Source organism: Palaemon carinicauda, chromosome 19 (genome assembly GCF_036898095.1).
Source record: "Palaemon carinicauda isolate YSFRI2023 chromosome 19, ASM3689809v2, whole genome shotgun sequence".
NCBI lineage: Eukaryota > Metazoa > Arthropoda > Malacostraca > Decapoda > Palaemonidae > Palaemon > Palaemon carinicauda.
The window spans coordinates 13,789,808-13,815,634 of record NC_090743.1 but is presented as its reverse complement, the minus strand read 5'-3'; the positions used below and the strand labels follow the sequence as shown (position 1 = coordinate 13,815,634).

At 37.4% G+C, this 25,827-nt stretch overlaps 4 protein-coding genes across 5 annotated transcripts in view; 2 read left to right on the top strand and 2 right to left on the bottom strand.

The window, feature by feature from the left end:
- LOC137658450 (uncharacterized) overlaps window positions 1-7,224 on the top strand; it is an 11,084-nt gene extending 3,860 nt beyond the window's left edge. The window contains exon 2 of the mRNA XM_068393175.1: window positions 5,006-7,224. Within this exon, the coding sequence (XP_068249276.1) occupies window positions 5,006-6,063 (1,058 nt within the window). The 3' untranslated portion in view covers window positions 6,064-7,224. The remainder of the gene's footprint in view (window positions 1-5,005) is intronic.
- The window catches only part of LOC137658448 (uncharacterized), a 413,371-nt gene that overhangs the window by 88,906 nt on the left and 298,638 nt on the right, over window positions 1-25,827 (top strand). The gene's annotated exons all lie outside the window — the stretch shown is intronic.
- The window catches only part of LOC137658451 (uncharacterized), a 306,842-nt gene that overhangs the window by 26,704 nt on the left and 254,311 nt on the right, over window positions 1-25,827 (bottom strand). The window lies entirely within an intron of this gene.
- LOC137658651 (uncharacterized) overlaps window positions 17,511-25,827 on the bottom strand; it is a 42,626-nt gene continuing 34,309 nt past the window's right edge. The window contains exons 6-7 of the mRNA XM_068393597.1: window positions 19,030-19,162; window positions 17,511-17,652 (exon numbers count right to left, since the gene is read on the bottom strand). Of these exons, the coding sequence (XP_068249698.1) occupies window positions 17,511-17,652; window positions 19,030-19,162 (275 nt within the window). The remainder of the gene's footprint in view (window positions 17,653-19,029; window positions 19,163-25,827) is intronic.

Below are 25,827 nucleotides of genomic sequence, written 5' to 3'. Positions count from 1 at the left end.
GTACGTAGACACTTTCTACGCATCGGCATCTGAGAAGGACCAGAATGTCCGGTATTCTTATTCTCGCTTTTTTTCAGCTTCTATTTTCTGGGTACAAAACTCATTCAAGGTCATACTTCGCCTTAGACCCTAGACAACAGACACACACACACACACACACATTTTTCGGTAACTCCCCTGGCACTGCTGGTCTTATTATTTCTTCATTCCTTTATGGACTGAAGGACTGAGTTTTTAACAGCGTTCAGAAGCAATAGAGTTATAGCTTACATTTCCAATCCCGTTCGTCTTATTAATATCGCATTTCGTTGCATACCCAAATGCGCACGTAATCATATGCAATCTTCCTAACATAATAAAAGATCAAGTGTCTGTTTTATATATATATATATATATATATATATATATATATATATATATATATATATATATATACATATTTATATATATATATATATATATATATATATATATATATATATATATATATATATATATATATATATATATATATATACACACATATATCCTGTCACGCTGAGCGGCATTGCCAACAAAAGTATGACTACTCATGTCTCTTTTCGTACCTGGGGTAGGGGGGGAGGGGGGGGGGAGGATTGAATGCATGTATGTGCATATCTAAATATTTACCAGTTATTTTTTCCAAGGGTATCGGCAGATGTTAAGACTTTCTTTCCAGCAAGAATTTTTGGGGTTTTGTTCAAGGATTCATGCTTCATTCGTTTGTTCATTTGTTCTCACATAAGACAAGATCTAGATCTCGGCGTAGGACACTAAGAGGTGAAAGTTAAATTGAATTTAATATAAAATTTCGGCCTTGCGTTTGTATACAATTCAAACATGCAAAGATGTAACAACAAAAAGTAATCATTTCAAGTCGAAAAGGTTAATATGTTTAGGTCAATTATATACAACTATTTTATACTTTAAAGGGAACTTTTTTTCAATCAACATATACGTCAATATTCTGACATTTTTTATTAATAATATTCGTAAATCATTATCGTGTTCAGATAACTAGCATCTTTACATTCTATTTATCTACCAATCTTTTCGGGAAATCCCCTTCCTACATCCCTTATTGAGTCTTGATCATAAATGGGCTCAGACAAAGGTATTATGTTTCCACTTCACCGGCGTTTGCATAATAACTATAATCAAGTTCGACCCAAATCTGCCTATGTCCATGACAACGACTGTCAAGGCTTATCCGGCAATGGGAACTGAAGATAATTTCTACTTAAGATAATCCATCCTTGCGGAAATTCAAATAATCGGTAATATTTACTGAATATTGTAAGATTACTAAATATTTGTAATTCAAGTGTCCTCATACCAGTTTCAAGTGTCCGATATGCATTATGTTAAACTGTAGTTCAGTTATTATGTGTGATAGAAAAATATTCACATCAAATCAAATTTTTATAATTATAAAATCAATCAAAACGTGAAATTATTCATAAATATTTTGGGCTATCTTTCACACACAAAAACATCTTTAGCAACATACGTGTATCTTCGTTGCTTCATGGTGTCTTCGCAACACATGAAGACAACAGTTAGCCATCAAAGACGTCTGCAAAAGGCACTGTCACTTTAGGTCAATTGCTCTAGGGTAGGTGATCAGGACAAAAGGCGCCAACCTTCTTCAACAGCCATTACTAACAATAAGTAAAAGCTGCAGTTTCAGTCAACTGTGAGAGACAAGTTCAGTCTGCAACTCTCTCACCACCACCGCCTCTTACTAATCCTCTTACACATTTATCTTTCAAGAACTTGACACTCGCCAAAATACCACCACCAAACTACAAACTTCCATTTTTCTTATTTTTCCAATTACCTTTTAGCGATTTACCTTTATCGAAAATATACTATTATAAAATGATCATTAAGGAAAATTTCTTTTATCTTCTAAAGTATATATGAATACAATTTCCCTAGGGACTAAAAATACATATGCCCTTAATATTACTTTATATGCAATTTTTCGTAAATAATGTCACGTGTGACAAAATGAGTATGAGTGTGGGTTAGCTGGAGCACACTGGAGTTTTGATAGAGCTCATACTGAGCATATTAAAGACAAGCTTGAGAAGTCAGAGAGAGAGAGAGAGAGAGAGAGAGAGAGAGAGAGAGAGAGAGAGAGAGAGAGAGAGAGAGAGAGAGAGAGAGAGAGAATTGTTTTACATAGAAAACAACTCTATCTCAAATGAATTATTCAAGGTGATATAAATCAGAAAAATGCGTAACAGAGAAGCATAATTAATATGTATCTAAACGGATTACTAATAGTCTAGATAGAAACGAAGCTAACATAAGAGAGATGATTAATCAAAACTAGATATGGAGTTAAACCAGGCAGATTAAAGCAGGTAAACCCACTTAATACAGATTTTGAATATGAAGCAAAATATGAGGAGGTAGGTAACTTAACCTATGCCCACATATTTTTTATATAAGAAGTGACAAACGTTTTGGCCCTTTAAGGGGAATGGAGAAAGTGAAATGGACAAAATTAGAATAAATGAGGCTATATCCTTAAGGATGTATGAAAGGAAAGCCAAGATAAATATTACTATATATATATATATATATATATATATATATATATATATATATATATATATATATATACATATATATATATATATATATATATATATATATATGTATATACATATATATATATATATGTATATACATATATATATATATATATATATATATATATATATATATATATATATATATATATATATATATATATATATATATAGTTATCCTGAAAGCTATCTGCAGGACAGTCTGCCCCAAGAGAAAGTATCTTCAAATTTTAGATGCCACTAAGACACTGTCTATTCAATATATATATATATATATATATATATATATATATATATATATATATATATATATACATACATACAAATATATATATATATATATATATATATATATATATATATATATATATATATATATATATCTATTCATATAACATATATATATATATATATATATATATATATATATATACATATATATATATATATATATATATATACATATATATAATATACATTTATATATATATATGTATATATATATATATATATATATATATATATATATATATATATCTATCTATCTATATATATATATATATATATATATATATATATATCTACATCTATATATCTACATCTATATATATAATATATATACATAATATATATATATATATAATATACATATATTTATATATATATATATATATCTATATCTATCTATCTATCTATATATATATATATATATATATATATATATATATATATATATATATATATATATATATATATATATCTACATCTATATATATAATATATATACATAATATATATATATATATATATATATATATATATATATACATACATATATATATATATATATATATATATATATATATATATATATATATATATATACATAAACTGTTACTAAAGAAAAGTTGAATGGTAAGGACACAAAAAAACATTCATTATATCTGTTAGAATGGATGAATTCCTGATTGTGGAAATGAAGAGAAAAGTGACAACGGATGTTAAAAATAGTTATTATGAATCAGAAGGAAAGCATACATATTCTTATATAAATGTAATGAAGATTAAACACTACACATGTATGCATAAAGCTTTGAATGAAGATAATCCAACTTTGACAAATTATAATGAAAAATTTGATGATTATCATAATCACTGTAATCGCGCTCCCCCCCCCTCCCCCCACTTAATGGATTCTCATCTCAAGTTTCTAGATCTTCACCGAAACATACAAATAGAAGTACAATATAAGTTTCCACATTTCAAACACTAGCCAGCTTTACTTTACTTAAACCTACTTTTAATTCTCTTTTCTATTTCCACAGCCTTCTTCCCTTCACTTCAAACATCTGATTTTTTAATTTCCCTTAACTAACAATATTTACAATATCTCGTCGGAATAGAACTTGTCTTTTAGACATTTCCACCTAATAACGCCCCATGCTCTCTCTCTCTCTCTCTCTCTCTCTCTCTCTCTCTCTCTCTCTCTCTCTCTCTCTCTCTCTCTCTCTCTTACTCTGAGGTGTCACTGAAACCCAAACTACACCACTAAGGTCTGTTGCCTCCCTCGCCTCTCTCTAAAGATACAATCCATAAAAAATCCATAGATTGCAAAATTCAATATATAGATAATGAAATTTAAATACTTAAGTTAATTAAAACAATAATACAAATCTCAGAATGTTCCCATATTTGACTGATAAAAGATAAAATAAATTCAGAGCTTCAACTTCATTCCTATTGTTATTCAAGGCAAATTGTACAACAATCATAAACAACACTTTTTCACTCATCTTCACCAATTCCATTTTAGTTTTGTTTCATTCTATTAAATTTTCAATACATAAAAGTCTACCTAATTCATTCAATAATTGAATACTTTTTCTCAAACCATAATATTTCAATAAAAAACATAAAGAAGGCTTATGCACCAAATCTGAATTGCTTGATAAAGTATTCAGTAGTCACAAAGATCGGTCGATTGTCTTAGGTCAACCTGATGAAGCATAATGATGAAAATCTCATGAAGATATTCAGGAAAACTAAATTTTTACTTGCCCAAAATTGTAGAATATGTAGTGTACTGTATTTATATATTTGGCTCAACTAAAGGGCCCTTTACCTTTTTCAGATCTATTGTGCTAAGAATTAAGTCTTTGTAATGTTAACCAGTGAGTGGGGCTTAAGGAGGACATCAATTGTCTGGACAATATATTGTTTTACTTTTCTTCCTTGAAAGTTGATATAAGACTTCATTTATAGTACAAATCTAAATGTTTTAAATTCATTAATTAGGTATTTTCATAAAAATCTAACTAAATAAGCCCTCTTCATATTTACTGAATGTATCTTTCTCAAAAAAAAATTATTTTCTTTCACAGGCAACATGGTTGGAACACTTGGCCCAGATATGTTGTTGGGACAAGAATGTTTCATTGGTCCAGAAGTTGGGGAAGGAAAGCCTGCAGATCATGCCCTTATATACAGAGGTGGTACAGTAACTATTATTGAAGCTGATGCTAATGCTCTGGCAACTCGTGGTTTATCCCTCTACCCACATGTCAACCTCACCACGGAACATGCATTAACAATCACCAGGGCTTTAGCTACCCTTCATGCAAACACACTCACAGTGCAAAACTCCTCTAAAAACGAGATGGAACCTCAAAATCAAACAGATCAAGTTACAGACTCTGACACAACTACTGATACATCCAGTAACTACAGTGAAGAGAAAATATCTACAGAAGGAGACACAAACTCGAGCAACAGAATACCAGTAGTTGAACCTGGATGTGTCAAAGATCCATGGACAGCGCAAATAACTCGTCTACATGTGGTTGAATCTAACCTATCCGTCCTGGTAGATGCTTTACAATGTTCTGGTAGCAATCAAAGAACTGTGAGAAGACTTGAAGCCTTAAGTTCTGACCTTCCAACATTAACTCAGTTCCTTCAGTTTGCCTCTGCTATGCAAACACAAAGGATACCGAGTGTTGGTCCCATATGTATGAAAGATGTATGGATTGCTAGTGATGATGAAGAAGAGGAAGTACTAGCAGTGCGATTCAAAGGTGGTAAAGACCTACAGGGACCTCCATTACGTGATGCTGCTTGGGTGTGGCTTACTCTCCTTGGTGGGGAAATGCTCCGGGAACGTTATATGGAGCTCTGTGATGAGTACTGCAATGCTTTCAACAAAGTTCTCCTTCGTCAAGAGGCACCAAGTAATATTGAAGAAATGTCATATTTTGATGTAATGAGAGATCTGGGCGAAAATTTCCTACATGCATTCTTAACCATTCTTCACAAGTTTGTAGTATCTGGGACTTGGTTCTTTGACCGACAACTACACACAGATGATGGCCTTCAAGCTTTAGTAGATGTCATAAGTTTCTTGATTGATAATGGTATTGTTGGTTCCATATTTGTTATCTGATATCTAATCAATCTCTTAAATGGTAAGCTACTCTGCCAAATTTATGGTCACCACTGTGGCATTAGAGATTTCATACCCTCCTAATGTTTCTAAGCATTTAATATGCCTCTTTCCCTTAAATTTTAATCAAATTAACTTTTAAACTTTAAATAGCTTCTATATCAAAAATGTTATACAGTTTATGCACAACTAAAAACCATAAAAAATTCAGATTTAATGATTTGATGCCACAGATAACAATGGCACTTCATGGAAACATACAAAATTAAAATACTCCTTTAAGGTTAATCAATAGAATGAATAGGTAATCAAATTACTCCAATGAGCTAAACTTAAGTCACTTTTAATCCATATATAAAGCTAAAAGTACTAACTTTGATATGATAATGTAAACACTATAGGAGTTATTTCACCTATTTCGCAAGAAGCATTAAAGATGTCAGAAAGGTCTGTGGTGGCTTCCTCTGGCATACTGTATTCAGTTTCATAAGCTATTACAGAAAGTTAATAATTTTAATACTGTAACAACTATGCAACGATTACCTAGCTAAATATGCACAACCATGGGATATACTGTATTATGAACTAGATTCAAAGCACATTAATGCTTTCAATATGTATCTACTATAGCACCATGCTGAACTAAGAAACTTACCAGGGCAGTGGCAATAAATCAAATGTCGTAATGAGAGAAGAGTCTAGTCAAACAATGGGTATAAAAAAAATGACTTAATTCATTAACACATGAGTGTAAATGAAGCAAGGGTATACTTGCAGTATTAACATGTATTACATTTAGATCATCTACGTACTTCCGATCATTATAACGTGAATGCCATGTAAAATTAAGTTTAGTATACAGTGGTGTTAGCAAAATTATTTCAACACCAAAGTTGTAGAATTATAAGTTAAATAGAACATTCCCAGGTACATTGAACTTCATTCAAGATATTTTTAGGGTTCAACTGCTCATTTGTCACCACCCTGAAGATACCTTCCCTGTTTTTAAGATGTAAGAGTATCTAAACTCACAGGTATATGCTAAGTAAAAATATTCAGATACAGTATAAGCAACCCTAAAACTATGGTAAAACCATTATGAAACTGCCTTATTCCAACACGCTAATGCAATAAACTAATCTACTGAATATGTGCAAATAAATAAATAAATATATATATATATATATATATATATATATATATATATATATATATATATATATATATATATATATATATATATATACATACAAGCATTCAGACATGCTGTCAAAATTATCAAATAATTTTGTAATCAATCTAAAACTATGCATTAAAAATCATTTTCAGTACTGTACAGTATTATTGTAAAGTTTCTTATAGATAACTAAAGTGTTCAGCATTGAATTGTTGTGTATAATGTATAAATATAAGGTTTCATGAGTTTTTGTACAGCATCGCCCATCACCATGTCTTTAACTGTCCATTTCAGTTGTTATATATCTATCATTCATATTCATCTAGAATTAAGGTTTAAATATCATAATGAATAATGACAAAACAAACAGTTATTTCTTTACTGTTATATTTTAGCTATAATAACTACTTTATTAAGTCAGGATGGAGTTCCATTCTCATTTTAAATTATACCCCTTAATTGGACTGTAACTAAGAACATCCAATTACAAACAACCCAGTACAGTAACAATTCATTCCTTGAGACTATCTCCTATTCCATTTCATCAAGCGTTTCTACAGAACACCATAGCATTGATGGTTTTTTAATCATTTTCCTATTTTCATTTAACTTTCTATCTTTCTGTTCCTCATCTGTCCACATATGTATATACAGTATTCAGAGCATAAAATATTCTATTTATATCCACACCTTCATAAGATACGAATCTCACAAACACTGTTGAGGAATTTTACAAAACCATACCGGTATTATCTTCATACTTTGTATTCTTAATAACAATAAAATACACCTGTATAAAGTGATATTAAAATAATTAAATTCATGAATTTGTTTTATTATACCCTTACTAATTTAAGAAAATTTATAATTAAGGACAGTAAAATTTACTGAACAGCAATATAAAAAAAAGTGAAAAACAGCAGTATTGATTCATTAGGGGGAGAGCGACTGTGGATGCCATCTTTATAGTAAGGCAGATACAGGAAAAGATGCTAGAGGGAAACCAAAAGCTCTTCTGTGCTTTTGTAGATGTAGAGAAGGCTTATGATGAAGCACCATAAGAAATTATGCTTTGGTGCTTCAGCTTGAAGAATAGGAAATCCCAGAGAAGTTGGTTAGACTTGTTGAGATGATTTACTAAAGAACAAATACTAAAGTAACATAACCAGCAGGAGAAAAAGATAGCTTTGAAGTTAGTGTTGGATATCACCAGGAGTCGGCATTAAGCTCGCTTTTATTTTTGCTGGTCATGGATGTGTTAGTGAAGAGATCAGATATGAATAGTTGTGAGAGTTGCTATATGCAGATGATTTGGTGATTACTGTACTGCTGAAAATGAAGATGACACAGAGAAGGGTTGTAGAGTGGCAAGAAAATTTGGAGAAGTGTGGCTTGAGAGTAAATGTGGATAAGACTGAGGTAATGGTGAGCAGTAAGGTGGGTAGGGACAGGATAGCCATACATGAAAGTGGAGGCTCGGTTATAAAAACAGGTGGAACAATCTAGATACTTGGGATCTACTATAAGCCAAGAAGAATGATGTAAAGCTGAAGTTGAGAATAGAATAAAAGCATCCTGAGGGGCATGGAGTGCAGTAGCATGAGTGGTATGTGAGAAGTAAATGTCCATCACGCTAAAATTTAAGATCTATAACACAGTAATAACACTAGTGTTAATGTACGGATTGGAAACATGGGAGCATAGACAAAAAGAGGAAGCAAAGCTTGAGAGAACAAATATCAGAATGCGGAGATGGATATGGGAATATCACTGATTAAAAGAGTGGAAAATAAGGAAATAAGAATAGTAAAGATTACACACGTGACAAGAAGATTACACACATGACAAGAGTGTCTCGACTGAGATGGATGGTGAGGAGGGCTTAGGAGGAACCTGTTATGGGGGGAAGATGGCAAGAAAAGGTGAACGATGATATAGAGAAAAGAGGTCAGGTGGAAGAGGATGCACCAGGCAACCAACCCTTTAATGTAGGGATAACGGTGGGAAAGAACCTAAATAAAGTAGGAGACAAAGTATATATTGTACAAAATAAAAAGTAATTTAAAGCACTTTCAAAACTTTTATTGCTATTTAAAGAAAACTATTGTATATGACTGGTCATGGCTCATTTTCCTTTCCCTACACATGCACCACATAGTCTGGCCTATTCTTTCCACATTATCTGTCCCAATACACCTGACAACACTAAGATTACCAAAAAATTCTTCTTAAATCAAGGGGTTAAATACTTCAATGTAATTGTTTAGTGGCTACTTTCCTCTTGGTAAAGGTAGAAGAGACTTTAGCTATGGTAAGCAGCTCTTCTAGGAGAAGGACACTACAAAAACAAATCATTGTTCTCTTGTCTTGGATAGTGCCATGGCCTTTATACCAAGGCCTTCCACTGCACTGTCTCAGATTGCAGTTCTCCTGCCTGAAAGTAAACTCGGGAATGCTGTTCTATCTTATTTCTCTTCCTCTTGTTTGTTAAAGTTTTCATAGCTTATATATGAAACATATAATTTAATGTTGTAACCGTTCTTAAAATATTTTGTTTTGATTGTTTATTACTTCTCTTGTGGTTTATTTATTTCCTCGTTTCCCTTCATCACTGGGCTATTTTTCCCTGTTGAAGCCGTTGGACTTAAAGTATTTTGCTTTTCCAACTTGGGTTATAGCTTGTTATAATAATAGTAATATGAAAGAAAAGACCACAATGAATTCTATCTTTATAATAAGAAAGTCCAGGAGAAATACCTAGAAAAAACAGGAAAGTTGAAATTTGTTTTGTGGATCTTAAAAAGGCATATGAGAGAGTACCAAGGATAGTTTGCATGTGTTTCATTGATTTTAAAGAGGTATATGACAGGGTAGCAAGATGATTAGTCTACTGGTGTCTGAGAAAGAAAGAACTACCGGAAAAGTTGGTAAGGTTAGTGAGGATGATGCATGAAGGGGAAAAACCACTGTACAGACAAACTATGAGGAGTCAGCTATTCCCAGTGGAGGTTGACCTACATCAGGCATCTGCCCCATTTCCATTTCTATTTCTTGTCATTATAGACACTTTTGTCTTCAGAATAACGGAGAATTGCGGGAACTGGTATTTGCTGCTGATTTAGTCATCATAGCAGACAGAAAAATAATTGTAAGAAAGGTTTATAGCATGGAAAAGAACCCTAAAAAGGAAAATATTGAAGGTGAACAACGGAGAGACAGAGCTAATGATTACTAGTAGAGAAGGACATGAAGTAAATATTAAGGTGGAAGATGGTACAGTGCTAAAATAGAATGAGTTTAACTATTTAGGATGGATAACAAGGAGGTACAGTACTGAGAAAGCACTGAAAAAGTATAATAAGCATGATGAAAATGGAGAGAAGTAATTAGACTTAAAATCAAGATTTACAAGACAGTTATCAAGCCCTACGTATTATAAAGGGTAGAAACTTGGCCACTTAGGAGGAAAGAGGAGAGACTGCTCAAAAGAACCGTGATGAGGATGTTGAGAAGGATTGCTAAATATCACTACTGGAAAGGAGGGAAGAGTTAGGATTTAAGAGGAATGTGTGGTATATGTAAACTAAAAGATAAAGCTAGGGAAGTTTGTCTGAGATACTATGGCCATGTAATAAGAAGGAAGAAGGTGGAACCAATCAAGAAATCTAAGAATATGCCAGTGTTGGGTGGAAAAAGCATGGGGTATCAGCAGATAAGATTGGTGGATGTGGTGAGGAAGATCATTGGTGGGATAGGGTGGGACATGGGGAATAAGATGCAAGGAATAGAAATATATGGAAAAAGTTGACTCAGCAGCTAATCTGCTCTACAGTGGGACTGATAAGGTCAAAAGAAGAAGAATATAAACCAGTGCTGTATGGAAAACAAGTCAATCTATTTCCTTGTCTATGAGTTAAAAGTTTGTATATCTATTCAAATTTCAGGAATACAATGGATAGATAAGGCCAATAACATAGCTGTCAATAACTAGATAGAGAATTCTACGTCCAATTAGAAGTCAAGTGGGCTAATCCCCCTTTCCAGTTCTCTTGGATGCAGCTTACACCTAATCATAAACACAATGGAATTCAATAAGTTAAGTTTTTCCCCCACTTCCTCTTTGATTTGATGTCACCATTCACATCCAAGAACATAGGCTGCTTCCTCACTAGGTCTTGGATCACAGTTTTCCCTACAGATTCAACTCCAGTGTAAGATATATATCAACACACATGTTGGAGAATCAAGTAGCCTAGGCCAAAAGTCCTGTCTAAAGTTCATTTAAGGTATAAATAATTTGGCCGTTTTGGTAGTCATGGAAAGGAATTCAGAGGCAAGTTACACCTAATTACCTCTTCATGATACAGACTCTGAAGCCTGAACAAGCAAACGTGATAAAGCAGTACTCCAACTGTCCTGTCTAACTTTTGTATATGATACTATCAAACTTCTCACATACCACTCATGACTCATCTAGCTATATCTTCAATTCCCTGAATACATCATTTTGCCCTTGTGCTACTTTCTGTGTCTAGTAGTGTAACTCTTGAAGTGAAAGAATGTTATGGTCATTTTTAGTGTCCTTTATCCATTCAGTTGTCCCTTATTGACCATTGCACCGTAGTAAACAGTATCGAGCAATCATTTAACAAGTGCTCATATTACTGACACTGGCTTTCAGTACTGTGGTATAACTATGTCCTTTACAGATAGAAATTTGCCAGCTCTGTGTTTAGCCATGTACCTATCATGTAGTGTAAAGTATACTGTATGCTTAAAGAAACTTTTCCAGGAAATAGAATAGGGAGTGGTGAGCTGTCCTCACAATCTTATGAAGTGCAAAGAACTTAAGGTCTCTGTATCACCCTTGTCTATGATAAGCTAATAATGGTTTATTTAAATTTCTCCATACTTTTAAATATTCATAAGCATATCTTTTATTTTCTCATCTAGGTATATATGTTATTAGGTTGACATGTTACATTCCATATTCCTTAAGTGTGATAATCAACCTTGAGTGTCTCAGGCTAGCATGCCCCAGTATAACATTATTAATACAGTCTATCTACCTATCTACCAGAGCACTTCCCCAAATTTTTGGGGGGGTAACCGACATAAGAAAAAAAAAAAATAAAATAAGAGCAAAAGGCGATTTTTTCTTCTCTTAGCTCCTCCTGGCTTGACGAGGGATTCTGCCAAGTTTGGTTGGTAGTGCTAAGGTAACACAGCCCACCATTCCCTTTTATGCACCACAATTGAAGCTTCATATGCTAAATCCCCTACTGCTGCAGTCACTAAGGCGACCGGCGGAAGCAGCAGGCTATCGGAACTATATCGCAATTGCTCGCCATTTCTATTTCTAACACGCTCTTTTGCCTCTCTCACATCTATCGTCCTTATAGCCAAGAGCTTTCTTCACTCCATCCATCCACCCAAAACCTTAGCCCATAAAGTACAAGAGGAAAAAAATAAACTGTTACGTCTACGGTAAATTTGACGTAATGCATTTGGATGGTTGAATGCGTCAGTAATTGTTCTGAAGCTTTGTAAAGAGACTACATGAATGCCATCAAAATATACCTGAGCTACTTGAAAAAGGCAATCAATGTGGAACTGAAGGAGTATACTGTGCTATAATGATGAACTGTGATGTATTATTTTATCTGGGCATCACCATACTCAAGAGTTGAAAGTTGAAATCCCAATGATTATTGCAGGAATAGGAAGTGATATGAAGTATTGGATGAAACCATAAAATTCCACTGATAAATTCTAACATCTTCAATGACCACCATAAAATTCTATTTTAAGTTTTGACCTGTAACAAGTACCGAGGCATTTTTGAAGTGTTAGACAGGAATAAGTTTAAATATTCTCATCCTTATCAGACATTCTTGTTACATTCTACCTAAAAGAGCTGGAAATTTTGTATTAATATCATAGAAGAATGTGTAAATATACAGCATACTACATAAGGTTCTTGTGTTTTAATGTACTGTTAGTTTAACTATAGCTTATATAAAAGTGCATTAAATATTTTCCATTACAATATAATAAATATGTTAATGTAATGACTTATTATCTTGAACCTAATATCACACTGACATAGTTTTAAGTATGTGCCTGTGCATACAGGGAATACTGAATCATGAAGAGTTACGCATATTCTTTTTTTATTGTTCTGTCGTTGACGAACAATTTTGGTGCCTGAAGAGAAATTTTTTTTTCACTTCAGCAATTATGAAATAATTGACAAAGATTTATGAGAAGGATAAGTGAAATACAGTGAACATGCAAATGACCTAAGAAATTCCTGAGCAATTAACAATAATCCAACCACTGCACTCAATTCTGTCACTCCAGATAAAATGCACCCCATGACTTTACCATACAACTATCAAACAAGAACTTGAAGACAGCAAAATGAGGTTATATTCATAATGATACTAATGATAACTATATGGAAACTCAGTAGAGCGCAGACCTACGCCGTGGCAGCTTGTTTCTCGACATTCTACTCAACCTTGACCTTTGACCTTAACATGTAAAAATTGGCGTGGATTTTTATACACTTAAATATGAACCAAGTTTGAAGTCTCTGTGACAACGATGTCAAAAATTATGGCTGATTACATGAATTGGACCTTTTGCTTGATCGTGACCTTGACCTTCCAAATTTAATCATTTCCAGCTTTTTACATTACAGTTAATCCCTACATGTTTCATTACTCTACGATTAAAACTGTGGCCAGGAAACTGTTCACAATCACACACAAACAAACACACATCTTCGTTGGCGGAGGTAGTAGAGCGCAGGCCTCCGTCGCTGCAGATTTTTTTCTTTACCTTTGGCTCGACCTTGACCTTTAACCTTAACATGTATTAATTGGAGGGCAAGAATGCTTGAAACTCCTAGTCAGTGCTGAGAGTTCCCAAAAAGCAGAGATATCAACCCTTTCAGTTTGAATACCTGGCTCAAGGCTGAGCAGTAGCCTTTCACCACAGTGACTGATACGGCCTTCTTGTTCCTTAGGAATACCAAAATGTTTGCAATCTGGGGAATAGTAGCTTTGAGTGGAACAATATTCACCCCTATGACACTCATCACAGAAGATTTTCCACTTTGCCTGGTAAACTCCTACTGAAAGGTGCTTTGCAGTTGGTCTGAAAAAGCGTTTCTTTCAGAGGAGCCGCTGGGTAGTCTCCATTATCATTATTATCATTATTAATAGCTAAGCTACAACCCTAGTTGGAAAAGCAGGATGCTATAAGCCCAGGGGGTCCAACAAGGAAAATAGCCGAGTGAGGAAAGGAAAAAAAGGAAAAATAAAATATTTAAAAACGGTAACAACTTTAAAATAAACATCTACATAAACTATAAAAACTTTAATAAAACAACAGGAAGAGAAATTAGATAGAATAGTATGCCCGAGTTTACCCTCAAGTAAGAGAACTCTAACCCAAGACAGTGGAAGGCCATGGTACAGAGGCTATGGCACTACCCAAGACTAGAGAACAATGGTTTGATTTTGGAGTGTCCTCCTAGAAGAGCTGCTTACCATAGCTAAAGAGTCTCTTCTACCCTTACCAAGAGGAAAGTAGCCACTGAACAATTATAGGGCAGTAGTTAACCCCTTGGGTGAAGAATAATTGTTTGGTAGTCTCAGTGTTGTCAGTTGTATGAGGACAGAGGAGAATATGTAAAGAATAGGCCAGACTATTTGGTGTATATGTAGGAAAAGATAAAATGAACCGTAACTAGAGAGGAGGATCCAATGTAGTACTGTCTGGCCAGTCAAAAGATCCCGTCACTCTAGTGGTAGTATCTCAACAGGTGGCTGGTGCCCTGGCCAACCTACTACCTACAAGGAACAGGCAATGCACTGCGTCGTGGAATTTTCATAAGTGAGGTTGGTGTAGCAGGTTTGGCCATTCTGAAAGTTCTCTTGGTACTTCTGTGAGAAGTTCCTGCACGTCTGAATTTTACTCCGCTGCTGGCCCCTTTGGGGCTACTAGCGTTACTCAGACTCCCTGGGATATTCGGACTTTGTTCAATGTCTGACGAATCAGACAGAACAGTGGAAAAGCATAAAATTCTTGTCTGTCCCATGGGTGTTAGAATGCGTCTTCCATCACTGCAGCTTGGTCTGGGACTGGAGAGCAATATACTGGGAATTTGTGATTCAGGGGCGGAGAATCCCACAAAGTTATGTCTCTTTGCCACTAGAGGTAGCAAAGACCATTCTGCACCAACTGTTGTCCCTCGACGGTTCAGATGGTCTGCAATGACCTTCCACTTCCCAGGGATAAACCTCGCCGAGAGAGAGATTGCTTGGGACAGTGTCCACTTGATTATCTCTACTGCTAGCTTGTAAAGCAGGAGCAAGGCTGTGTTTCCTTGTTTGGAGATGTAGGTCACTGCCATGTTGTCCCTCATTAATACCACGAAGTGACCTCTCGGAGTCTTTGAGAAGTGGAGTAACGCTAGGTGAGCTGCTTTCATTTCCAGGAAATTTATGTGAAAGCCCTTACCCTCTTCTGACCATAGAGAGTTGCTCCTTTCCTAGGTGAACAAACCCACCCTTGGTAAGAAGCATCTGTGAACAGAAGGAATTGTGGCCAGTGGAACCTGAAGGGGGGTGGTTCCCAGTTACAGGTTCTCCTCGTTCAGCCACCAAAGCTCTTTTATCATCTCCTGAGGTATTTGCAGTCGGGTTGCAGGATGGTTCTTCAGAGACCACTGCAGCGAGCGCAGATGCATTCTCTCAAAAGGGACGAGTTCCTCAATGCAGAGAGATGGCCTAGTAGCTTCAACCAAGAGTGGGCAGGAAGGGGTTTCTCTTTCAGAAAGGTTGCTGCCAATATCTGAACTTTGAGATTCTGTCGACTGATTGAAAGGCTCTGGTTTGAACTGATTCTATGTCCATGCCCAGATACCTGATGAAATGCTTGGACTTCTGGTTGGACTTCTGCATATTCAGTTTGATCCTTAACTCCTTGCACAGATCTAGGAGTAGGTCTCTGTGTTTTAACAGGAGAGCTCGGGATTCCGCTATGAAAAGCCAGTCATCCAGGAATCTTGTGAGTCCAGGCTGAGACAAGGGCAAAGATTTTGGTGAAGACCTGAGGGTCTGTTGATAGGCTGAAGCACAGCACCCTAAACAGAAAAATTTTGTCTTGAAAGGTAAACTTTAGGTACTTCCTTGAGGCAGGATGGATGGGTACCTGAAAGTAGGCATCTTTCAGATCTATGGTCAGACAGAAGCTGTTCTTCCTGATGGCCTAAAAAACAGAGGCTGGGGTCTCCATTTTGAACTTCATTTGTAGGATAGAAAGGTTCAAGTGGGAGAGGTCTATGACTGGTCTCCAAAACCCTGTCAGCTTCTCTAAAAGGATTGCTTAATTGATTAGGCATTTTCTGGCATCCTGACATCTAAGATCATCGATGCCCATATAATTTGATATGAATAAAGACTTTAAAAAATTTAAATAGCTTTTAGAAGACCTGGTTCTGAAATAAATCTAAAAATACCGCTAGCATGGTACCGCACATTAAGAATCTTGGCAAGGATGAACCCGCCACCCTCACCTCAAGCTTCAAACAGACATCTATTTCTTTTGGTACTATAAGTGGGCCATTCGGTCAACAAATGTCTCACTGTCAAGGGTACCAAACATTCATTGCAATATAGCTGATGATGCCCAGTCATCAGAAACTCATGTGTCAACTAAGTGTGACCAATGCGGAGACAACAAAGATAAGTCTCCTACTTTTGGGGCATCGTATTATACCTCTAAAGAGATATAACATTTGTCATTTCTCTCATCTTATTTTCATCTAGACTATACCAATGCAGTTGCTAATTATTATAAAGGAAATTCTTAATGCTAGGTAAAAAATCATCAAAGAGGATAAGATACCTTCTTGGTAGCAACTCAGCTGCAGCATTCTTTGCCAAAAAATCTGCTTTTTCATTCCCAGACACACCTACATGAAATGGAACCTCAAAAATCAAACTGTTATACCTCTCAGCCCATTAATGAAGAGCTACCCTAAAATCTTTAAAACTTAAAGGTTACTGGAACTAAAAACTTCTAAAGCTTGTAGGACACTTCTTGCATATCTAAATAATGGTAAAATTGCCCTCATCTTTTAAAGCTATTTTTTCAATAACAGCTACTATTGCACATAGTTTGGCAATAAATATAGAAGATTCTAGAGGAAGTGCACCTCTACAATTAAAAGCACTACAGTACTATATATTCCAAATCAAACACCAGCCTCAGGTTTACAGCTATCAGTGTATATAAAAGTTGGTTCCCTATGTTCTGCAACATGTTCCATAAAAAGAGACCTGGCTTTCAAGTTGGTCATGTTCTTTTTTATGCCAGGAAAATCTTTACAGAGATATCTGGCAATTTCCATGTTGGGGTTTATGATATCTTAAATGAAAGTACATTACTTCTAACCATCTCAAGACTATCTACTAATTGTTTTACACCAAAACCATAAAGTTGAGAAGATTTCGGGTAGAACTAAAAATATCTACAATATTTTACTAGGTGTGCAGTCTGATAGGCTAAAGAATTAGGAAGTCTTTGCAACCTAAACCAATACCGAATAATAGAAGACTTTCGGTAAAAGTCTAATGGTAATTCTCCAGTGTCAACAAGGAGGCTTGGGATAGGCAAAGTTCTAAATGCTCCTGTTGCCAATCTTGATACCAGTATGGTGTAAAGAATCTAAAATCTTTAATTGGCTTGGGGTGGCTGAGGAGTATATTCCACACCCATACCTAATTTTTTTTTTTAAATTAAAGCCTTCCATAACTTTAAAATAGTTTTGCAGTCTAGCCCATGGTGTATGGAACAAAACTTTCAAAAGCTTCGGAGCATCAAGACATTTACAGTAACTTTTAATACTTTCAAGTGAGAAACCCATATCAGCGTGCAATCAAATATCAATCCTAAAAACCTAGCTTCACTTACGCATGGGATCCGCTGACCTTAGATATACATATCAGGGTCTAGAGGTATTCCCCGAATACAACAGAAATGGATAAAGAGAGTCTTGCTTGTCAAAAACTTAAATCCCTTCATATCAGCCCACTGAATAATTTTGGTAATTGAAAGTTGTAGTTTTCTTTCTCAAACATTGCCTTTCTAGTTTCAGCAAATGATATGGAGAGATCCACCGCAAATAATGTTGAGAAAATATCTTGGGGAATGACAGAGGATATCCCATTAATGGCTAGTGCAAATAGGGTTGCACTTTGCACACTACCCTGGGAAACTCCTCCTTTCTGGCATTTCCTCTCTGATAGTTTACCCAGTCTCACTAGAGAAAATCTGTGAAACAAATGATTGAATGAATAATGGTTGCTCTCCTATTAGTCCCATTTTAAGAATGGTTTAAAGTATTACATATCTCCATGCAGTATCATAAACCTTTTCAAGGTAAAAAAAGACTTACATGGTGATGTTTGGAAGCAAAGGCTTCACAAATGGAGGACTCAAGTCATATTTACACATCAGTCATCGAGTGCCTTTTTCTAAATACTCACTGGATAAGTGATAAAATACCCTTCTTTTCCAGGTACCACATCAGTCTTGCATTGACCATCTTCATGATCTTACATAAACAAGACGTCAGTGCAATTGGTCGATAGTTTGCTACTAAAAATTTACCGTTACTGGGTTTTAAAATGGCTAAAATAATGGCTAGTTCCCAAAAACTTGAATAACTATGATCATGCCATATTCTGTTAATAATGCTTAAAATAAATTACTTAGTATTAACAGGTAGATGTTTAATCATTGCACATGGAATTCCATTAGGTTTAGGGGCTGTATCATTACAAGTAGCAAGTGTGAAATCAAATTTCCTTTCAGTAAAAGGAGTATTGTAAGATTCCTCCTTTTCTGATGTAAAATTTAGCATTTTCTCTTCTTAAATGCATCTATACTGGTAACCAGGAGCTGTTTCACACTTGCATGACACATTGGAGAAATGATCAGCCAAGGCAGACAATCTGCTAAAATAAATGGTTTAAGTTCATATAGTACATTATTACCTCTGGGTGATAAAATATTTACAAAATTATGGCCGTCGTCATTCGGGACTGGAGCCTCAGTGGGTTCCTGACACAACTTAAATGGGGGATAACGTTCGCTGCAGTACTGATCTTACGTTTCTTATCATTGCTGATAGAAGGCGAAGAAGGGGAACGATCTCTCTTTGATCGTTTCTTGTAGTAAAGGATATCTCTACCACTGGGAGGACAACCAATCCCTACAGTACTCACATGGTAATTCCACAGAACATCTTTTACCTCTAAAAGAAGAACAAACCGGGTGTGGATCTACATCTACCGCCTCAAACATACCACAGGGGTGACCATCTCGCCCAGGGCAAGAATGCACGAAATTCAAGACAATCGTTGTAGGACACACTAGTAATCTCACAAATAATGAAAGAACTCAAGTGACAGTAAAAATCAGACACAAGCACTAAGCACTATAAGGGTACGGTGAGGCCGATGCAGATGTCTGATCACAGAGAGAGGAAATGAGCACGTCTGCCCTTCTTCGTGACCAGGAGTGTTGTAGGAAAGCGCTTTGAACAAACATTATATGTAATGCGCGGCAGTTACCTAGCAACGAAGCATGATGTAATCAAACCAATTTTCTTTGGATTACCTGGGCGTAGAAAACAAAACTAGGAATAACCCACATACAGTAAATGACTCGGAAGTTTTTTATCCGCATAGGAATAAAGTAAAATTACAATGAGCCTATCTAAGAATTTAAACCTAATTATTTGAAATCAGAAATAATTTTTTCTATTACAAAAGTTATCCCTCTAATATTATACAGATAATGCCTTCAACCCTTGTAAATTTATAAGATTTACCAAATATTGCATCAATTTGCAAAATAAGACATTAAATGAAAAAGTTCCAAAAACTATAGTCACAGACACACACATTTCTTCAAATTTACCAACGAAGACAAAATTAAAAAAAGGATCTAAACATGTTATCAAACTCCGACAAAATAATCAGGGATGTCAGACCTTGAAAAATGTGATAAAATCAAATCTAACCAGTTCCCTATATATTCACATGTGCAGTATAAAGACATTGACAAAATAATAATAAATATTTACTTATTCCTCTACTAAACAAAACAATACAAAGAAACAATAATACAAAATTTCCTAAAAATCAATATAAACATGAGAAACTATATATAAATATATTATCAACAAAGCCTTCAAACCTAATTAAATAATTAAAATAAGAAAGGAAGTGAACGCCCAACAAATAATCTAACAATATGTTATTTTGATTATAAAATAAATTTTTGAATATACTTACCCGGTGAATATATAGCTGCAACTCTGTTGCTCGACAGACAACTCTACGGAAAAACTCGCCAGCGATCGCTACACAGGTTGCGGGTGTGCCCAACAGCGCCAACTGTCGACCAGATACCCAGCTCTCATGTAAACAAAGACTCAATTTTCTCCTCGTCCCACTGCGTCTCTATTGGGGAGGAAGGGAGCGTCATTTAATTTATATTCACCGGGTAAGTATATTCAAAAATTTATTTTATAATCAAAATAACATTTTTCAATATTTAACTTAGCCGGTGAATATATAGCTGATTCACACCAGCCGGTGAATATATAGCTGATTCACACCCAGGATGGTGGGTAGAGACCAGTAATATATGTTTACACTTTTATGAGCTAAGAGTTTTTTATTTCATTTTAGAAGTTATCAAAATAACAAAAACAAAATAAATAGGTACCTGGTAAGGAAGTCGACTTGAACAATTACTCTGCCTTTTAAGTACGTCTTCCTTACGGAGCCTCGCGATCCTCTTAGGATGCTGATCGACCCCTAGGATCTGAAGTATCAAGGGTTGCAACCCATACAACAGGACCTCATCAAACCCCTAATCTAGGCGCTCTCAAGAAATGACTTTGACCACCCGCCAAATCAACCAGGATGCGAAAGGCTTCTTAGCCTTCCGGACAACCCATAAAAAAAACAACAGTTCAAGAGACAGATTAAAAGGATAAGGAATTAGGGAATTGTAGTGGTTGAGCCCTCACCCACTACTGCACTCGCTGCTACGAATGGTCCCAGTGTGTAGCAGTTCTTGTAAAGAGACTGGACATCTTTCAAGTAAAATGACGCGAACACTGACTTGCTTCTCCAATAGGTTGCGTCCATTATACTTTACAGAGATATATTTTGCTTAAAGGCCACGGAAGTTGTTACAGCTCTAACTTCGTGCGTCTTCACCTTAAGCAAAGTTCGGTCTTCCTCACTCAGATGTGAATGAGCTTCTCGTATTAACAATCTGATAAAGTCTGACCAAGCATTCTTTGACATAGGCAAGGATGGTTTCTTAACTGAACACCATAAAGCTTCAGATTGGCCTCATAAAGGTTTAGTACGCTTTAAATAGAACTTAAGAGCTCTAACAGGGCATAAGACTCTTTCTAGTTCATTGCCTACGATCTCCGATAAGCTGGGGATATCGAAAGATTTAGGCCAAGGCCGAGAAGGCAGCTCATTTTTGGCTAGAAAACCAAGTTGCAGCGAACAAGTGGCTTTTTCTGACGAAAATCCGATGTTCTTGCTGAAGGCATGAATCTCACTGACTCTTTTAGCCGAGGCTAAGCATACCAGGAAAAGAGTCTTAAGAGTGAGATCTTTCAGGGAGGCTGATTGTAACGGCTCCAACCTGTCTGACATGAAGAATCTTAGTACCACGTCTAAATTCCATCCAGGGGTAGCCAAACGACGCTCCTTGGTGGTCTCAAAAGACTTAAGGAGGTCTTGCAGATCTTTATGTTTGGAAAGATCTAAGCCTCTATGCCGGAAGACCGATGCCAACATGCTTCTGTAGCCCTTGATAGTGGGAGCTGAAAGGGATCGTCCTTTTCTCAGGTATAAGAGAAAAACAGCTATTTGAGCTACAGAGGTACTGGTCGAGGATACAGAAACTGACTTGCACCAGTCTCGGAAGACTTCCCACTTCGATTGGTAGACTCTAATGGAAGACGCTCTCCTTGCTCTAGCAATCGCACTGGCTGCTTCCTTCGAAAAGCCTCTAGCTCTCGAGAGTCTTTCGATAGTCTGAAGGCAGTCAGACGAAGAGCGTGGAGGCTTTGGAGTACATTCTTTACGTGTGGCTGACGTAGAAGGTCTACCCTTAGAGGAAGACTACTGGGAACGTCTACTAACCATCGCAGTATCTCGGTGAACCATTCTCTCGCGGGCCAGAGGGAAGCAACTAACGTCAACCTTGTCCCTTCGTGAGAGGCGAACTTCTGCAGTACCTTGTTGACAATCTTGAACGGTGGGAATGCGTAGAGATCCAGATGTGACCAATCTAGGAGGAAAGCATCTATATGTATTGCTGCTGAGTCCGGGACTGGAGAGCAATAGATTGGAAGCCTCTTGGTCAGTGAGGTTGCAAAGAGATCTATGGATGGTTTACCCTAAGTGGCCCAAAGTCTCTTGCACACATCCTTGTGGATGGTCCATTCGGTTGGAATTACTTGCCCTTTCCGACTGAGACAATCTGCTATGACGTTCAAGTCGCCTTGGATGAACCTCATTACTAGGGAGATGTCTTGACCTTTTGACCAGATGAGCAGGTCCCTTGCGATCTCGTACAACGTCAGTAAGTGGGTACCTCCTTGTTTGGAGATGTACGCCAAGGCCGCGGTGTTGTCCGAGTTAACTTCCACCACTTGCCTCGAAGGAGAGACTTGAAGCTTTTCAAGGCCAGATGTACTGCCAACAGCTCCTTGCAGTTGATATGCATGCTCCTCTGACTCGAGTTCCACAGTCCTGAGCATTCCCGACCGTCTAGTGTCGCGCCCCAGCCCACGTCCGATGCGTCCGAGAAGAGAACATGGTTGGGAGTCTGAACAGCCAGGGGAAGACCCTCTCTTAGGTTGATATTGTCCTTCCACCAAGTTAGACAAGACTTTATCTTTTCGGAAACCGGGATCGAGACCGCTTCTAGCGTCTTGTCCTTTTTCCAGTGAAAAGTTAGATGGTATGAAGAGGACGGAGGTGTAGTCTTCCTAGTGACACAAATTGTTCCACGGATGACAGCGTCCCTACCAGACTCATCCACAGCCTGACTGAGCAGCGTTCCTTCTTCAGCATCTTCTGGATGGATAGCAGTGCTTGATCTATTCTGGGGGCTGATCGTCTTGTTGTTCAGCAACGTCCTCATCAGAGGGTTCCTCATCCGAAAACTGATGAGGAAACGGCAACGGAGTGGGCAACGTCTGGCTCGCTGAGACCGGTCGCACTGGTGCATGCGTGACGGAGCCGGACGCAACATCATGGAACTGCTGCACAGTCTGTGAACTGTCAACAACCATGGGTGCGCGAGGAAGCACAGCGTCAACCCGAGACTGTCTAGACCGTCTGGGTTGTGCAGTCAACACCCTACCGGGTTGCTGAGGTTGACGCACTGCGTCAAAACAAGTCACCTCTGCTGGTTGTTGAACGTCCTGAACGTCAACAACCACCTCCGAGCGTCGCTTAACGACAACGTGCGGCTGGCAACCCACACTGGGTCGCATCGGTGGAGGAACCACCTCAATTGGCAGACGCGAGTAGGTAACCTCAGCGTCAACAGGGCGCACAACCGACCGGTTGGAAGGTTGTTGGCCAGAAGGTTCGGTAGCAACCTTCTCTGCATTAAAGTCCTCTATCAAGAACGCAAGCTTGGACTGCATGTCTTGCAGCAAAGCCCATTTAGGGTCTACGGGAGCAGGTGCGGCCACAGACGGGGTTAGCGACTGAGGCGGAACCATTTACCATCCCTGAAAGCCTTGTTTATGCATGACATAATTGTACAGCAAAACTTCAAAGGCTCGAAAACAGCTGTGAAGTTGACTTGTAAAAAAAACTTGGAGCGTCTCCTGGCCAGGCGCCAGGGAGAGTCTACGAGATTTGAGAAGTCTATCTGGGCAGAGGCATGAACTCCCAAGCCGAGAACTTCTCTCGTGTCATATCAGACTCTCGCTCTATAAGCCAGTTTAAAAGAAGGGAAAGCAAAGGCTGTATCCCCCAAACTCCTCCTGGTGAAAACCAGTCGCCTAGCCAACGTAAAGCTCTCTAGGAGAGCGAGAGAGCACTAGCTTCAAAACAACGGCTTCAAAGTAGCTAGGCCTAGTGTAAGCTCTGACGTTTAGGCGAACGAGGAGCAGCAGTTACAAAAAGATCCGGACAAAGATCCTTAAAAAAATCATCATGATTTAATTAAAGTCCATAGGGGGCTAAGCAGCTTTAGGCTCCTCTCCATCTGACAGAGTCCTCAAGGGAATATCAGTAGGAGGGGGAACAGCAACTTCCTCATCTACAGGAACCTTGTCCGATAAAAGCTGAGTCTCAAGCAAGGGAGAGACCTACCGTGGTGGCAATGCTTTACAAGCAGAGTCCACACTCACTGGTGCATTAGTAGCGGATCAGAACGCAACGTCATGTAACTGCTTGACAGTCTGTGAACTGTCAACAACTGAACTGTCAACCACAACAGGTGCGTGAGGACGCACAGCGTCCACTCGAGACTGCTTTGACTGCCTAGACTGAGCAGTCAAAACAACTCTAGAATGCGGAGGTTGACGCACAGCGTCAAAACAAGTCAACTCCGATTGTTAGTGAACGTCTTGAACGTCAACAGGAGCATCAGCAAGTGGCCTAACGTCCAAATGCGGCTGAAAAACCACACGAGACCGCATCGAGTGTGGTTCTAAACAACCTGACTGACGTGACTTAGCTACGCCAACGTCAACAGTAAGCACAAAGGAACGTTAGGTTGGCTGAAAGCCAGGATATCGATGAGATAAACGGCTAGACTCAACGGACTTATCGGCAGAATAGTCTTCCATAAGGGAGGCAAGCATATACTGCATGTCTTGCCATACAACCCATTAAGGATCAACGGAAATGGTTGTGGTAAGAGACGAGGGTAACGTCTGTGACCGCAACACTTTGCCAACAAAAAAGACTCTCGGAGTCTGTGTTACGCTTTTGTTAGGCGGTGAGCAGTTATCCGATGACTGCATAGGGTCAGAGCTGTCCTAATGGCTGTAACCAGGACGCTGGACCTGTCCTGAAAGGACTGACTTTCGCTTAAGGGCTTCGAAACCTTGTGACAGGTTTCTTATGCGAAAAGCCTTCGGATGACGAGGAGAAACAACGTCTCTCTCGTCTTATGGTAGGGGAGATCTTGGTAAGATACACCCGATACCATAGAGGGAAAACGTCTGTTCGTTGATCAAGGCCTCTCGAACCCATAAGTCGTTTGACATTACTTCTCCCCTGGGCTTGGGAGCATGCAAGAGGTCCCGGACTAGGTGAACGACAGGCACGAACAGACGAACCCTCGGACGCAACACTGTAACACTTTGCGCATATCACTTTATCACTTCGATTTTCTGTTTTGCACTTATTTCACTGAAATCGAAACTTTTACTGATTTCTACCTGAAACACGCAATTCTACCCTTCATTAAAAGGTAGTAATTGCGAAATCAGTCGT